Genomic DNA, 15,465 nt, shown 5'->3' on the forward strand with positions numbered 1-15,465 from the left:
ACTAGTAAACAAATTTAGATACTGACCCTGAGTCATTTTTCCTTGCTTGGCTTCCATTTCTTTCTGTTCCCCAGAGCTTTTGGGAAGTAAGACTGACAGTCTGTAATGGTGTGGGTTTGGGTGGTCTTTCATCAAGTCATTTTTCCCCTGGTTTTGATTCCTGTGTCTTGCCATTCTTTTGACTTTCAAATCTTGTTTCTTGGTTGAAGAGAGTAAGACAGTTTGACTAGCAAATGTGTGCCACACCATTGCAAAGTTTTATTTGACTTACCTGTACTTACAGCACAATAAAACTTTACTTCACATACCTGTCATGACAACTATAAGAGAGCTCTCCAGAAGAGAGATGTTATTGGAAGTAAACAATAAAAAAATTCTCTTCAAAATCTTTTGAAACCTAGTCTGATCTGTGAGGACCTTCGACTGTTGTAAATATCTGAAGTTGGAGTGTCTTCCAGTTTTAGTTCCTTTCAGAAGTGTTTCAATCTGTTAAGTATGAGAGATTAGGTATTGCTTTGAACAAAGGACCTGGGGAACAAATAAATAGGCTTGATGTCAGGGCAATTTGTCACTACTCTGGTTTTGCACCTTCTCTCTTTCAGTGCCCTTAGAGACCCTGGATCTGAGCTCACACGAGAACTCCAGAATTATTCTATTTACAATTCCATTGAAGAACTATTTATAGTTTGTTCTCTTTCCATGTACCTTAAACCGTGACACACACACATGGCCCTCCTTGTCTGCAAAATCAGATTATGGCTAAAATCCCTGGACTGTGGCTTTCACGTTCTTTGCTAAGGCTCAGGTACAGCTGTCTCACTGAAAGGAACCCTGTCACGTCCAGACTTCAGCCCAGCCTTTAAATGGCGAACTCTGAAGCTCTGTTGGGCCACCATAGTTGCTCTTTTTAAACGTGGCTGAAATACCTGAGGAAGATGGAGGTGCTGAGTCTGTTCAATGGAAAGTAAAAGTTTTTTCCAGGATGGCTTGAACTTCAGCACAAGAAGTTGTAAACTCTCAGAGTTGTGACTTCTGTGGTGCAAGAGCTTGTCTAATGTTTCTCTGCAGGGATTCTGCAGAGACCAAGACCTTTACTACAAATGATCTAATAAATTCCTACAGAAATACTATGATTTTCTAAAATAATTCTAGACTAAATTCTGAAATAGAGAAAGAATTGTGGAAAATATTCTCTATCTGTGATTTTTTTTTAATATTGGTACATACAACACACTTACCATGAATGTCTTTTATCTACCCAGAAAACCGTGCAGTGGCTTCCTTACCTCAGCATATTTTGCATCCTTGCAATCATTGCATCATTCTGCATTGGACCAGGTATGTCTATATTTTTTCATGTTTTTTTGTACATCAAAGCCCAGGTATTTTTGCACTGGGATTATGTTAACAAATTGTTGGCACCTTCACTTTACCTTTGTCTGATGACCACAAGGGATCTAAGACACTGAAAAGTGATAGCAACACAAAATGATAGCAATATTCTCAATAAAACCCCATGTACGCACGCATTCCCACTTAGCTGTCAGCATAATTGAAAACTAGTGGCTAAATTGCAATCAGTACCAAAATAAAATATTGGCTATTACTGTGGGGTTACTATGATTTTGTAACTCTATAAAAAAACTCAAACTGGAAGCTGAGTGTTTTATTTATCAATGCTTGTCTTAGCATTTCAGTGCTGGTAGGATGCAAATTGGACACTGGTGGTGGAAGGGGACAGTTGTGTGTGGTTCTTTTCTTCCTCTCCAAAGACAGAGAAGTGCTGTGCAGGAGGGTTTCCACATGTTCTCTTTAGGAAGATGATGGAAAAGATGGATGTCCTGATGGTGGAGCTGCTTCTGGTCTGGCAGTTCTCTGCTGACTGTACACGTTTCAAATCTGATGCCCTCAGGGTAACTGTTTCTGTAGATTTGTAATGAGTTTATCAAATCTGTTTCACCAGCCGAGTTTTGATTACTTAGAGTTGGATACAACTTCATAGAAAATCCAGCTGTAATTTTTTAAATTTTTTTTGCTTTGACAAATAACATGTTTAAGGATAAAAATGTTATAATGCCAGACCTTTATCAGAAGTGTAGAATGAAAGGACAAGAGCAACAGTCAAGTGTCAACAAGGGCAATTGTGACTGGGTAAAAGAGAAAAAATGTTACACCGAGAGTGGTTAAGCACTGGAAGACATGGCTCACAGGGGCCATGAAGTGTCCGACCTTGGAGCTATTCAAAGCTCAGCTGGACAAGTTCATGAACAACCGGCCCTGCTTTGACCAGAGGCTGAACTCCAGAAGTCCCTTCAGACCTAATTTATCCTGTGTTTCTAACTGCATCGTGTCTTTGGAAAATGCATTTTAATAGGTAGGCATAACACACAAATACTTAATTCAGTGTAGTATAAGCAGTGTTGTTCTAGCCTTCAGATACTAGATCAGAATTGGATCCTGCAGTTATCAAATAAAGAAATGTTAACAAAAATTATCTGCAGACAGATAAAGAGAAATTTAATCCAAATTCAATACATGTACAGAATAAGATGTCAAAACAGTGCTTAAATTTTCAGAGATTCTCTTACAAACTGTTCTGCACAAAGATGGGAAAAATTAGCTGCTTTTTAGGAGTTTTTCACAGACGTTCTGCTGTGAACCTGAAAGCGAGACTTCTGTTCCACTGAGTTCTCAGTTTTTTTCATGCACCATTTATTACCTCATTTTCTTTATGAAGATCTTGACATTAAACATTAATCAGCTGTTTATACATCTTCACCACTGAAGTGATCTAATTAATTGATTGTGGTTCATTTGGGGAAGGGAAGAGTTGCTGATGTTCTCTGTGATTCTAATGAAACATGGCTGTAATGCTGTGGATCCTCTTTTGGAAAAGCTGAGGAAAATGGGGAGACCACAATATTCCTTTTCCCCTTGCTTCTGGGAAGATAGTCTGCCACTAATTTCTGTGCTTATTCTTTTACATATGGGAGCTGACTGGAGGGTGGGCTTGGGTAGGGTCATTAACACACCCAGTGCTGGACTGTAGATGGCCTACAAAGATTGTTGTTCTTCACCTCTAGCACTTATTACAAGGCAAATAGTGCAAACGATCTTGCAATCCCTTTGTCCTTCTGTAATAACAAATCTAGGTTCCGCTAAGTCCCTAGTGTTGCGGACGTATGTTTCTTAGATTGAGACTTTTTTTAAAAAGAAGAATTTGGTGGAATAGAGCTGCTTTTGCATCTTGGATACCTAAGTAAAATCAAATGTTGGCTCAAAACTTCTTGAAAACTTCCTTTCCACTGTTTTAAATAGCTCAAACAATTTAAGTGCAGCTGCTTGCAACATCTACCAATGTTTTTTCTAAAAATCTGTTGAAACAAATTGTAATTTTTTTCCATTTTACAGACATGTTCCACTGATCTTTACGACTTGCAGATCAATATGTTCTTACATGTTGTATTTTTAGTGTATTAAGAATAGCCCTCTACATTTCTCTTTCACTTCACCATTCTTCAGAATGGATTCTGTTTTTCTTAACTTAGCTTCTTTCCTCTTACCAGTGCTAGCCAGGATTTTCTATTGTGCTTTGCACTGTCTTTGAAGTAGGGTCTGCAGATATATGTAAGACAAACAGCTTTTGTTTGATATTACTTGCTTTCTACAGAAATTCTTTAAAATTATATATTCTGTGGGGTTTTTTTGTTGTGCTCATTGCTTTTAAAGCCAAAGAACATTAATACTGTACCAGTAGCTACCCAGTTGGCCTCTCCACGTTTCCTGTGTATGTTCAGACATTTGTAATACTTGATAATAGTGTGAATATCTTGGTAGCAGTGAACAGTGCTTTGGTTTTTATGAAAATTTTGTTGATTCACACTTCAGCTGTTGAGAAGAAGTTGGAAAGAATCATATTCTGGTTCCTCTGTAAAACAATAGCAATATTTTAGCTGACTTGAATGGGACCAGATTTATCTTCAGTGAAACTTTTCTGTTTAGTGGGGCTTAGAAGATCTAAATTACTTGGTTATGTCTTAGCTGGGGGCAGTTATCTTTCAGAATATGAAAGCAACTTCCATTATTAGCCATGTTTTAAGATGGATAAGTGAGAAGAGAGCATATATATTTTTTTCTGAACAAATAACATATTGCTAAAAAGTGAGATATCACTGCTTTTTGTATCACAAGACATAACTTCAATATTAGAGTGCAGTTGCTGTGACAAGTTTTGTCCTTACCTCCCAGTCCAGAAAAGACATCAATAAACTGCAGCAAATTTGCTGGGGAGTCACCAAGTCAGGGACGGGGCTGGGTGAGCTGGACATGTTCAGCCTGGAGAGGAGGTGGCTTTGGGGGCACCAAAGAGCAGCCCCTGTACCTCTGAGGAGGGTGTTGTGATGACAGAGCCAGGCTCCTCTTGTGTCCTGGCAACGCTTCAGAGATAGAAGGCATAAGTTGAAGCAAGATGGACTGTCACTGTAAGGAAAAGGTTTTAGCTTATAGAGAGTAGAGCAGGTTACCAAGGATTTTGAGTCCTTAATTACTACACAAAGATCAAAACTGAGTGGTTTGTACTTCTGCTTTTTTATTTCAAAACTCTGTAGTCCATTGGGAATTCTGTCTTTCTGGATCTTCCTAGATAGGGAAAGTAAGTACTACTGACTAGCAGTTACCAACTGATTTAAAATTGGCTGGGTTTTGTTGAAAACTACACTGTGACAGTTAATACTAAGATATGTGACTGATATAGCATATCCATATATGTATCTCATACATATTTTTCAGCTTAGGGTCTTACTGAGACAGCATTTCCAAGATATTTGTAGTCTTCCATTAATTTGTTCGTTCCCTGTCTGAAACTGTGTGAAATTTTAGCTTCTTTTAGCAAAGAAATCTACAAGTCTACCACCTTTCACGTGCATGAAAACATCCTTTGTTTTGCTTGGTGGGATGCCCTTTATGTCTTGCATTGGAAGAAGCAGAACAATTGATCCCCTTCTTCCCTCTTCAAGTTTCTTGTGACCTTGTAGACTTTTACCTTATCACCTCAGATTTCTCCAGACTGAATGCCTATTTCTTATTGCTTTCTTGTCAGTGATATTTTATTACAGCCTTTAGCAGTAAAATTTCACACTTCAATATCTAGTATTCTTTTGCAGCAGTCTGGTAGTTTAACAAGACAGGATTGAAGTTTAGGAATAGCTTTCCCACCTTTCTGGTCAGTTAAAGGTTTTCCCCAAGAAAATTAATGTATGCTCTTTATTTTTATTTAGTTGCAGATTGTTAATGTTTGTAGCCTTTTGTAGAAGGCTGAGTATCATTTGTTTGTATTGGTTAAAAAGGTATTATTGTTATGGTATTACTAATACTTATTATCTTATTTAATTCCTTCTTTAGCTATTTAGAGCATTTCAGCATTCTTCAGAGTGATTCCTACATAGTTTGTAATGATTCTGGCGATACAGATTTTCATCTAAGATTAATTCAGTTTACATGCACTGAGCTATTGGTACTTGGAAAAAATTATCCCATCTGAAAACAGTAAATAACATAAGGAATCGGGCATATAAAAATACTGCCATAACCTTCTAGAGCATAAAATTACCTTTAAAAACACAGTATTTTCTCTCTTGTTAGAACATCTGATACTTTCTTGATAGCTTAGATGTTGTGTGGTCTCCCACTCTCTGATAGCATATGGATGAGTCCCATATGCTCCTTTACAGCTAGGATCAGCTGCTACTATAAATTGTGGCGTTTTTTTACTTGTTTCATTTTTCTGAACTTGGCTTTTCAGCTTGCAGATGTTTTTCAGGCATATTTCTAGGGACTGAAACAGTAATGCCAACAGGTACTTTCAGACATGCACGTGATTTGGTACTTCATCATTTTTACCAAAAGACAAACAGTGGAAAGCTTTCATGCATTTATTAAAAATTAAAGGGACCTTTATGTTAAAGATAGTCAATCTATGATCTGAAAGTAAAATACCCTTCACAAATTGCTTGGTTTTTAGAGATTAAGGAGCTACGCTGTTCCAGACAGTTGCTTCCCTGTCCCCATTTGGTTAATTATACACGAGTGAAGGTAGTTGGTTGCAAACAAACATATTGTTTTCCAATATTACTTTTGATTATGGGAATACATTAGTAAATAATTTTACAGTTTGCCTTCAAGGTAAAGGCAGACGCTTCATGGAAATGTTTTTCTTGTTCAGACACTTGATCTGAAATAAAAATATGATGTGTTTCAAATGAAGAATTGTCCAGCAAAGAGTAAATAGAACGGACTAAGGGGATTAGTTCTGGGTCTTAGGGAGAGAAGAAGAAAAAAAAAAATCGATGGAGAAAACAAATCATAGAAAAATAGTCAGAGAACATTTTCAGTATCTCCACAAAGCATTTGTGTTGTTTGGGTTAGGTGTCATGAGCAAATGCATTGAATTGGAATGCCTTTAGTGAGTGGTTAACAATTTGCAGGTCCTTGGAAATTTGCGTAGTGATAGATGGGCTTAGCTACATGTGAAATGTCTTCCTTCTTTTAGCTTATCTTAGGTACTATTTAAGGAAAAAGGAAAAGCTAAAAGCAGTTATCCCTGCTTTCTCAGTTAAACCTGGGTGGCTACCTCTTTGTGGACACTGGAGTATGTTTGACTGTGCTTGCAGAATCTATGTCTCTTTCAGGAGAACCGCACTAAAAATCTGAATTAAACAGAAAGTGTGTAGGTTCTACTTTATGTGTTCACTTTAATTCCCAGTTCATCCATTGTGCCTTTGCAATAGTCACTGTGCAAATGATTTGTGATTTTTGATTTTGCTGGGTGAATTGAAAAATATCTGTATGCATGTGTGTGCATTGAGTGACTGGAGTTAGTTTTATGAAGTTGCTGGAGATTGACCCCTTTTATCTACCACCAAATAGTTGAAAAAAAAACCCAAAACAAAGCAAAAAAACCCCAAACCACAAACACAAACAAGAAACCACCACCAACAGTAAAACCAGCTGACCCAGGGAAATCCAGGGACAGTTTCCTTATTTGCCTGCCAGGATTGTGACCCCACCTGCCAGGGAGGCTGTCATGTGTTCTGGGATGAGGGTCTTTCAGTGTTCGGGTTTGATGCTGTTCCAATTTGTATATAACAACTAAATGTCCATTCTCTGAACCAGAGAATGTCTCTTCTGCCGTGTGTCAAGAGATTCACTCCGGATGGTAGAACATATGGGGGAAAAAAATCAAGCAACTGATTAATTGAGGATTACAGCAATGTTGGCATGGGCTTCCCAATAGAAATAAGCATGACATAGACACAGTGAGACCTTGAGAACTTTGGAAACTTGGCATAAAGCATTTCCGTGCATTGTCTTTGTATGAAGAGATTTAATAATGTGGCTTCCTTAGAAGAATACTCTGTTTAACATCCTTCTATCCAGTGTTGATAAATGGAGGAGGCAATGCTGCAGAGATGGGAAAGGAAACCATGGTGGGGGAGGTTAGGTATGATGCCTGTCTTTTAACTAAATGAAAGGGCGGGAGGAGGTAGACTGTTTTAATAATATACCTGCTTTGAAGTAATCTTTCCTTCATCACCTGCTTTCAGAAATTGAAAAAGTCTCTTTTGAATCAAACTTTTGCATATTTGGTGGCTCTGGAAATGCAGTGAACTGGAGCACTGGACTTGATTTTACCATTGGGAAAATAACCCAAGACCCTATTTTTGCAGTAAGACCTGAAAAAGGTGTTTGTGTTGCCCTTCGTTGGGCCGCTGTAGCTGGGTGAGAGGTCAGTCACACGTGTGCCCAGGCAGGCATGCAGTAATGTTCTCTCCTCCAGGGAACATTCCCCAGGAGTTCCTTGGAGTCCTCTGGAAGGAAAAAAAATCAGCTTTTATTACAACAAGCAGTAATACCAGGGGAAGTTCCAGAAATCTGAGGAGTTGCTTTTATATCCGTTGCTTGATTAACATAAATCAAGCCATCTTTCTGCCGGAAATTCATGTGACTTCCAAATTTGAGATTTGTGATTCATTTGAAATCTCACTTCATCCTTCACAGTTTACCCATTTCTAGTAATAGAGGATTTAAGCATGTCTGAATATGCCAGTTTCCTAAGGGAGAATATAAGAATGATGTCTGTCAGTATCACGTGGAAAACTTCCCCATAGATGTTTATATTTTATGCAAGTTATTTGAAAGTTTGTTTTACATTGACAGTCTACATGCATATTCTTTTACATATTTTCTTTGAGACCTAATGCATCATATTGTCATGCATTGTCTCTCTGTATCGTAATGTGAAAAATGCTCGTTGTGTTGTCATGTGTCATGTCATCATTTTTGAGATGAAGACTTGGAGCACAAAACTGTTCATGTAGCAGTTTGCCAGGAAAGTGGCAAAGAAGGGCTACTGCGAAGGTGAAGAAGATAGATATTTATATTAAAAGATACAGAATAACTTCATAGTACCTAACAAAATACTGCAAATAGAATTTCTGTTTCCACATACATGGACAGAAGGGAGAATAACACTGAGAAGAGAGAATAAGCTCAAGGTAAATGTTGCTGCAGAAAATCACAACAAAAACCCAAACCTAGGTGCTGCTTAGCTATGAATAAATTTAGAATAGAAACTGGAAGAAAACTCATAGCCACTGCAGGAGCAGAGTTCTCTATTAACTTCTCAATGGAAACAACAGCAAAGGGAGAAACTAAACATGAGTGTTTTAAATTTCTAAAAAGACTGTATGAAATACTTCCTGAAACAGCCGAGGATTGGAATTGAACCAGATGATCCAATCTGATCCTTGATTCCTTTATCTCCAAGTCCTTTGTTCTTGCTTTATCTCTAAGTGAGATATTTGATCCTCGGTATAAAGTCTTTCTTTTTTTTTTTTTCCATTTGTCAGAAAGCCCATGTGTCTGTGAAGATGAGCATGTTTGCAGAGAGGATTTTCTAACTGGTCATTACATAGAGCACGTAGCCCATGACTTTAATGTACATCAATAGCTGCTATTTTTAAATCAGTGGTGCTTCAGTGAGAAAAAAGCAGGAATCTCTGGTTAATCCTTAGACGGTGTCAACAGGGAATCTGACTTTACTGTCCTATGCTGTGTAACCTCTTAGAAGTAGTTACTCTGGTCCTAAATGCTGTAGGTATTTCTATGGATGAGTGGCGCTTCCCTTCAGAAGTCCAGCTGACTTCAGTAGACTTTGCATAAGGTTGCATTTATTGTGAATAGGATCAAATGTGAACCAGTGTGATTTTGCTTCAATTCCTACTTTTAGAATAAGTTCCTATTCAGTATGAGTAGGGATGACAAAATCAGATCAGTGATATGTTTCCAGTCAAACTCTCATCACAGAAAAATGAAGTCGATAGAACTCACTATAATGGAATTTGAAAAAATAGTTATTTTATGGTAGTGAGATCTTCATTTTTTGAATGTTGCTTTTTATAGCAATTGCATTTTCAGATGCAGCTAAGAAATCTTAGCAAACCAGATAATTTCAGAAAAATGTTTCACTTTTTGTCTCTTTTTTGAGAGTTTTGTCTTATAATTGAGTTTTATAATACTTGTCATGGTGAGTGAAGTCTTTCCTAGTACAGCTGAATACAGACACAATAGAAACATGATAATGGTATATTTAGCATGTGTTGAATTGACATTATGAAGTAAACAAAAGAAAACTCAAAGGAAATCATTGCTGTGCCCTGAGGTGTATCAAAGATATTTTGATATTTAAAGCTTACATCAGCCTATGCTGTTACTCTGAATGCCAATGTGCAGCTGTATTGACAGCGGAGCAGTTGTGATAAAAGGGTCACTTTGAAAGTCATGAGGTTTGTTCAATCTGAAATGTCATCAGGGAAGAAGAAAAATCTGTCTTGGATGTGAAACACAAAGAAAGGTGTGATAGCACACACGTAGACATTAAAGTACTGAAATGAAAGGCAGCATCAGTATGATTGCCTGAAATAGGCATTTACAGAAGCTTTGTGTGATGTGTTAGCTTCCCCACTTAGAGTGGGATGTAGGAATGTCTAATGCTTGTGGCCTCCCACAGAGGTATTCTTTTCATACGCTTTCTTTTTAGTTCAAGAAAGAGTTTGGAGCTTGCTTGAGTGGAAAAAACTTCTCTTTGTACTAGAAAAGTGTACCATGTTAAAAAGAAACAAATAAAACCAGGTTGCTATATATTTAATTAAAAAGTGGTGGATTTGAACATTTAGGTTAAGTTTCAAAATGTCTTTTATTCCGTAAACTAGAAGCTTTTACAGTCTTTCTAGCACATAAGTATCCTTTGATAATGTCAAATAGTTCCCACATCAGCTAAGAAGGGTATTTGTGCAGAAATATTTATTTATATAAGAAAACATTTGGTTTGTTTATAGTTGTAAGGCTTTTGTGGGCACAACAGTAGATTTAAAACGTGCTTCACTAAAAGCAGTTGCATATTGCAGACATGAGTTGCGGTTCCGTTCAGGAACTTGTAATAACGTGGAGATGTATTGTTATTGTGCAATAGGTACCAGTCTCAGTTGAAGATTTGCTGAGGGATCTCTGGCCCCATCCCCTGCCCCTTTGTGCCACTGCACTGCTGCAGACACCGCTGCCACCCATCCATCCAACACGAGGAGCCTTAGGGTTGGCATTTCAGCCTCCAGCTGCCACCCATCACCACCTGCCATGGTAGTGCCATTGCTTTAATTTCTGTGGGCTGTGAAGCACAGCAGCAGGAAATATGATTTATAACACCCTTCCTCCCCTGGTTTGCTCTGGCAGTAGGAGAACCTTCTGCCGACTCTTGGGGACAGGACCACTTTCAACTACTTCTGCTGAGGCAAGGAGATGACTGTATGGGAAGTTTAAGGGCTTCACATGAGAATTTATCTTTTTGTTACTTTTCAGTGGACAAACTGAGGTTTGGGGCTGTTAAGAAATAGAATTGCTTACAATTGGGCCCCATGTTCGTTCATTTTTTTTTTTTTTTTTGGTGGGGATGATAACATACCCCTTGAATATATTGAATACAACATATATCTTGGGATTAATACCTGGTTTATGTTTTGTTTGAATATTTCTCTCTTTAAAGAACAGCATAGAGTAAATGTGTAGCTTTTAACAGTTCTGTTACAGAAGTGATTTCAATTCATTACAATTAGTGGAGGTTCTACTGAAAAATGAAGCCCTAGTGTTTTAAAGGTAACTCTGTCTGTTGGATAAAGACATTGCTAGAGATGACACATGGAGATCTTAGCAGCAGGAAAACTTATGAACTTTATCCCTTTAACAATAGATTTAAAAATTATCTTAATTGAAGCTTTCAAAATGTGAATGCTTTGACACTTGAGAGCACTCCTCTCACCTGAACTAACATGTTTTCCTGAATGATCCTTAATGACTTGCTGATGGCTCACAACTCCAACACTTAAGAAATTTACTGCTGGAACAATGCACCCCTGTGTTTTAGAGCTTTGTGTAACTGAAAAATTTATTTATTCAAAGGTTGTGTAAGTGCATTACTCAGGGTAATGTGAACTGGACATAGAAAGCCTAGTAAAAAAAATACTGTTTAGTCTGTGAATGAATGTAAAATATTTAAACTTACAAAAGTGCAAACTAATAAATATATAGAACAGTAGATGTAGAATTAATGAATGTAAGACAAAAAAGTACTTTATTTTCCTTGTTTCCAGGCACAATGCACAGCAAAGTTCTAAGTTCATCCCATGTATTTCGTGCTAAGCTCCATGGCTAGCATGTAAATGCAAATGTTTATTAGTTTTATGTTGCAATGAAAGTTGCTTTAGAGTCTAGACAGCGTTTCTTGATAGCCAGCCTACCTTGTAGAAAGCTAAATAAACAGCAATAAAATACTCTCGGGGGAAAAATAGGTCAGAAGGACAATTGTGTGAACATGGGTAGTCTCATGGTGTCAGTTTGACCAAGTAAGCAGTTTCCTTTGAATCTCCAAATGCTGTCCTACTCCAGAAACATTACTTTTTTTTGGGAACACTCAGTTATATGCCTTTGGCAACTTCTTTCTAAATTTCATCAGAAAGAAGGTTTATATCTTTCATCATAGCAAGACTGTCTTTCTTCAGGCCGGTACTTGTAGTCAAAGGGCACCTTATGGCTCTCTTTTCTGTTTGCTAGCAAACAGGTATTGCTGTTTCCTATATCTGTTTTGGTTATCGGCCATAGTAAGGAAAATAAAATATTTTTGTTGTCCTACATTCATTAGTCCTACAGCCACTGCTCTCTTCATCCTGCCTACCGTCCTGGAGCTGCAGCCAAATTCTTTAATCACTGTCATTTGAGGCCCATGTCTTAAAGATTTCAACGGTTTCCAGAAATAAACAGATGGTCTGTTACCCATCTTAAACAGGAGGAGAACAGGGAGAGGCTCTTCTGTCCCAGTTTCTCTGAAAATTTGGTCCACTGTTTGTACTCTTTGGGTCCTTCAGGATGAATGCAGCTATAGAATGACATGGCTGTGCACTGCTACTATGATTAATTTGTTAAAATATTTCACGAGGAAAGCCTGACACTGAGTTTTCAAGACTGTTTCAGCTTGCACAGGTTCACAACCAGCAGCATTTTGTGCTAATGGGCTGTCAACCTGAATTCCTGATGAGGAAATCATGTCCGATGACTTTATATTTCTTTCAGTAGATTATTGTAGAAGCAATAAGCCTATATGAGATAGGGCTTGTTTTTTTTCTGTTTTCATCCTGTCATAGTGATATGACTGTATGAATATTTCACTTACCTAGGACTGATGATGCTTGTGAGCCTTTAATTCAGGTATATCCACAATACTGCCATCTGTATAGTGGATGAAAATGTAAAGGACACTTGTGTGCTTTTATTACAGTAAAAACTCTCTCATCATTATCTTGTAATTGTGATCATAGTTTTTAATTCCGTAATATTAAGAGAAGTGATGTTAATCAGTGTGTGATCATCATTGTTGCTGAGAATAATTATACAATTAATTATATCATAAAGACTCAGTCATAGCTCAGTGAAGAATTTTTTTAACATTCAAGTAGAAGAACAGAAATTCAGGGTATAATTATGGTTCTGATATGATAAAGTGAGTCTGAAAATATAGCAGAAATGGTTAAAACACTATGTGCAGTTAAAAGTTGAATGTATTTTATTCTTCAGTAGAGATGTAGAATTATAATGGTGAAGTGAAAAGAAATATTGCTAAGTACCACAGTAGAAATTGAATCTTGATGTTTCAGTGTTTACAAAACAAAAAACAACTATGTAATAATCAAGCAACAATAACCAGGAAAAAAAGACCCCACCAGATTGAAAGTGTCACAAACCACCAAAAAAGATGTGTTGGATTTGTATAGAAGTTGGCAGAATGGCCTGTGTCTGGACTGCTGGTTTTTATTACCAAAAAAAACCCCAAAGTGGGGCAAAAAGGAAAAGCTAGTAAAAATTGAAGATATTACTCAGGCTTCCAGGAAATAGCTTTTTGTTGTTGTTTTTTCCCAAAACAGAACATTGTTGCAGAGTACTTGCCAGTTTTCTCAAAACGTCTTGCTTGGGAGACTCCATCTCTCAGTGTGTGGGGTTGGGAAGTCTGGGAGCTCCTGTCCTAATCCGGGCTCTCAGGATTTCCAGACTCCCTCCCCTACGGGCAGAATTTGGAGTGCAGAGTCGAGCAGGAGGCCACTAGGCTGTGTGGCCACGGGTGGTCCTCCTGGTGGGGCTGGAAACCCCACAGCTGGCCCTGGAGCCATGGCCTCAACACAGTTTTGTCTTGAGTGTCCATTGAAAGATGAACTGCTGTCCCAGGGAGTTCCTTTCTCTTTGCTGCTTCTTATGGCACAAGGTTTCCATCGCCTTTAGAGGTGATTTGCCTATGTAGTAAATCTCCCTGATTTGTGTTAGGCATTTGTTCTTTTAGCAGTTACATTTCATAAATCATTTATATAGCCATGACTTCAACTCCCAGTTAGGTACTGGATAAAAACAGAGTGATGATCTAAGTACTTTCCTTACTCTTTCATGTTTTCTGTGTTCAGATTTTTGCACTGAATTGAGTAACATCTGCTAAGCAATGTTTATTTGTAAGTGCTCACTGAACAGAACAATAAGTATGTGTACTTAATTTTTCATAAGAAAACATGTTGATAGTTGTGCAAATTGAAATATATATTTGAAAATCTGTAGCATGTATACAAAGAGTATTGTTTCTGTTCATGCATAAAGGACTAGTGGGTTTTGATTCTGGATGTTTACCAGCAAATGACATTGATTCAAAGTGTAACTGGACTAATTACTGAGAGAAATTACTGAGTTCAGGATCCCATGTGACAGGAACGGAATACCAAGCAGAATTGCAACCCTGGACTTCAGTAAGGCCAACTTCAGCCTTTTCAAGCAATTGCTAGGGGAAATCCCATGGGACAGGGTACTTGAAGGTAAAGGGCCCAAGATAGGTGGTTAGCATTCAGGGATTGCTTCTTTCAAGCTCAAGATCAGAGCATCCCAACACATACGAAGTCAAGGAGGGAAGTCAGGAGACCTGCTTGGTTAAGCAGGGAACTGCTGGGCAAACTCAAATCGAATAGGAGAGTCTACGGATCATGGAAGCAGGGGCTTGCCACTTGGGAAGAATATAAGGCTGTTGTCAGAGGATGTAGGGAGGCATCTGGAATATTGTGTCCACTTTTGGGCCCCTCAGTTCCAGAAGGACAGGAAACTGCTGGAGAGAGTCCAGTGCAGGGCAACAAAGATGATTAAGGGAGTGGAGCATCTCCCTTATGAGGAAAGGCTGAGGGAGCTGGGTCTCTTTAACTTGGAGGAGACTGAGGGGTGACCTCACTAATGTTAATAAATATGTAAAGGGTGAGTGTCACGAGGATGGAGCCAGGCTCTTTTCAGTGACAACCAATGATAGGGCAAGGTGCAATGGGTTCAAACTGGAACACAGGAGGTTCCACTTAAATATGGAAAGAAACTTCTTCACGGTGAGGGTGACAGACACTGGAACAGGCTGCCCAGGGAGGTTGTGGAGTCTCCTTCTCTGGAGACATTCAAAACCCGCCTGGACATTCCTGTGTAACCTCATCCAGGTGTTCCTGCTCCAGCAGGGGGATTGGACTAGATGATCTTTTGAGGTCCCTTCCAATCGCTAACATTCTGTGATTCTGTGAAATGAATAAAATACACAGATGTAGAAGTATTGTTGCATGTCTAATTGTTTCAGGTGAGCTTAATCTAGTTTCTTTAAACAGCTCATTGTTATGCAAGTCCTGCAATAGGAAATTTGTAATTTCCAGTAGATGTAGCATGCTAACAGGTATAACAATCTTTCTTTAACTGTACTACAATATGTGAAGAGTTTCTTCCATTAGTTTCACTGCAGTGCTGAAAAGAATGATGTATCAGAAATGAATAACTATAATTATTGTGGTCAGTGCATTACTTCTTTAA

The 15,465-nt window shown here is 38.2% G+C and overlaps 1 protein-coding gene across 5 annotated transcripts in view; it reads left to right on the plus strand.

Moving 5' to 3' along the window:
• SLC2A9 (solute carrier family 2 member 9) overlaps nucleotides 1-15,465 on the plus strand; it is a 130,374-nt gene that overhangs the window by 75,130 nt on the left and 39,779 nt on the right. For all 5 annotated transcript variants that reach the window (XR_014183846.1, XR_014183847.1, XR_014183848.1 and 2 more), the window contains one exon: nucleotides 1,263-1,338. Coding sequence is in view for 2 of the 5 variants with exons in the window: in XM_082050487.1 (XP_081906613.1) it covers nucleotides 1,263-1,338 (76 nt within the window). In the remaining 3 variants the exon portion in view is untranslated. The remainder of the gene's footprint in view (nucleotides 1-1,262; nucleotides 1,339-15,465) is intronic.

The sequence above is a fragment of the Streptopelia decaocto genome, assembly GCF_964273445.1.
Source record: "Streptopelia decaocto genome assembly, chromosome: 4".
Classification (NCBI taxonomy): domain Eukaryota; kingdom Metazoa; phylum Chordata; class Aves; order Columbiformes; family Columbidae; genus Streptopelia; species Streptopelia decaocto.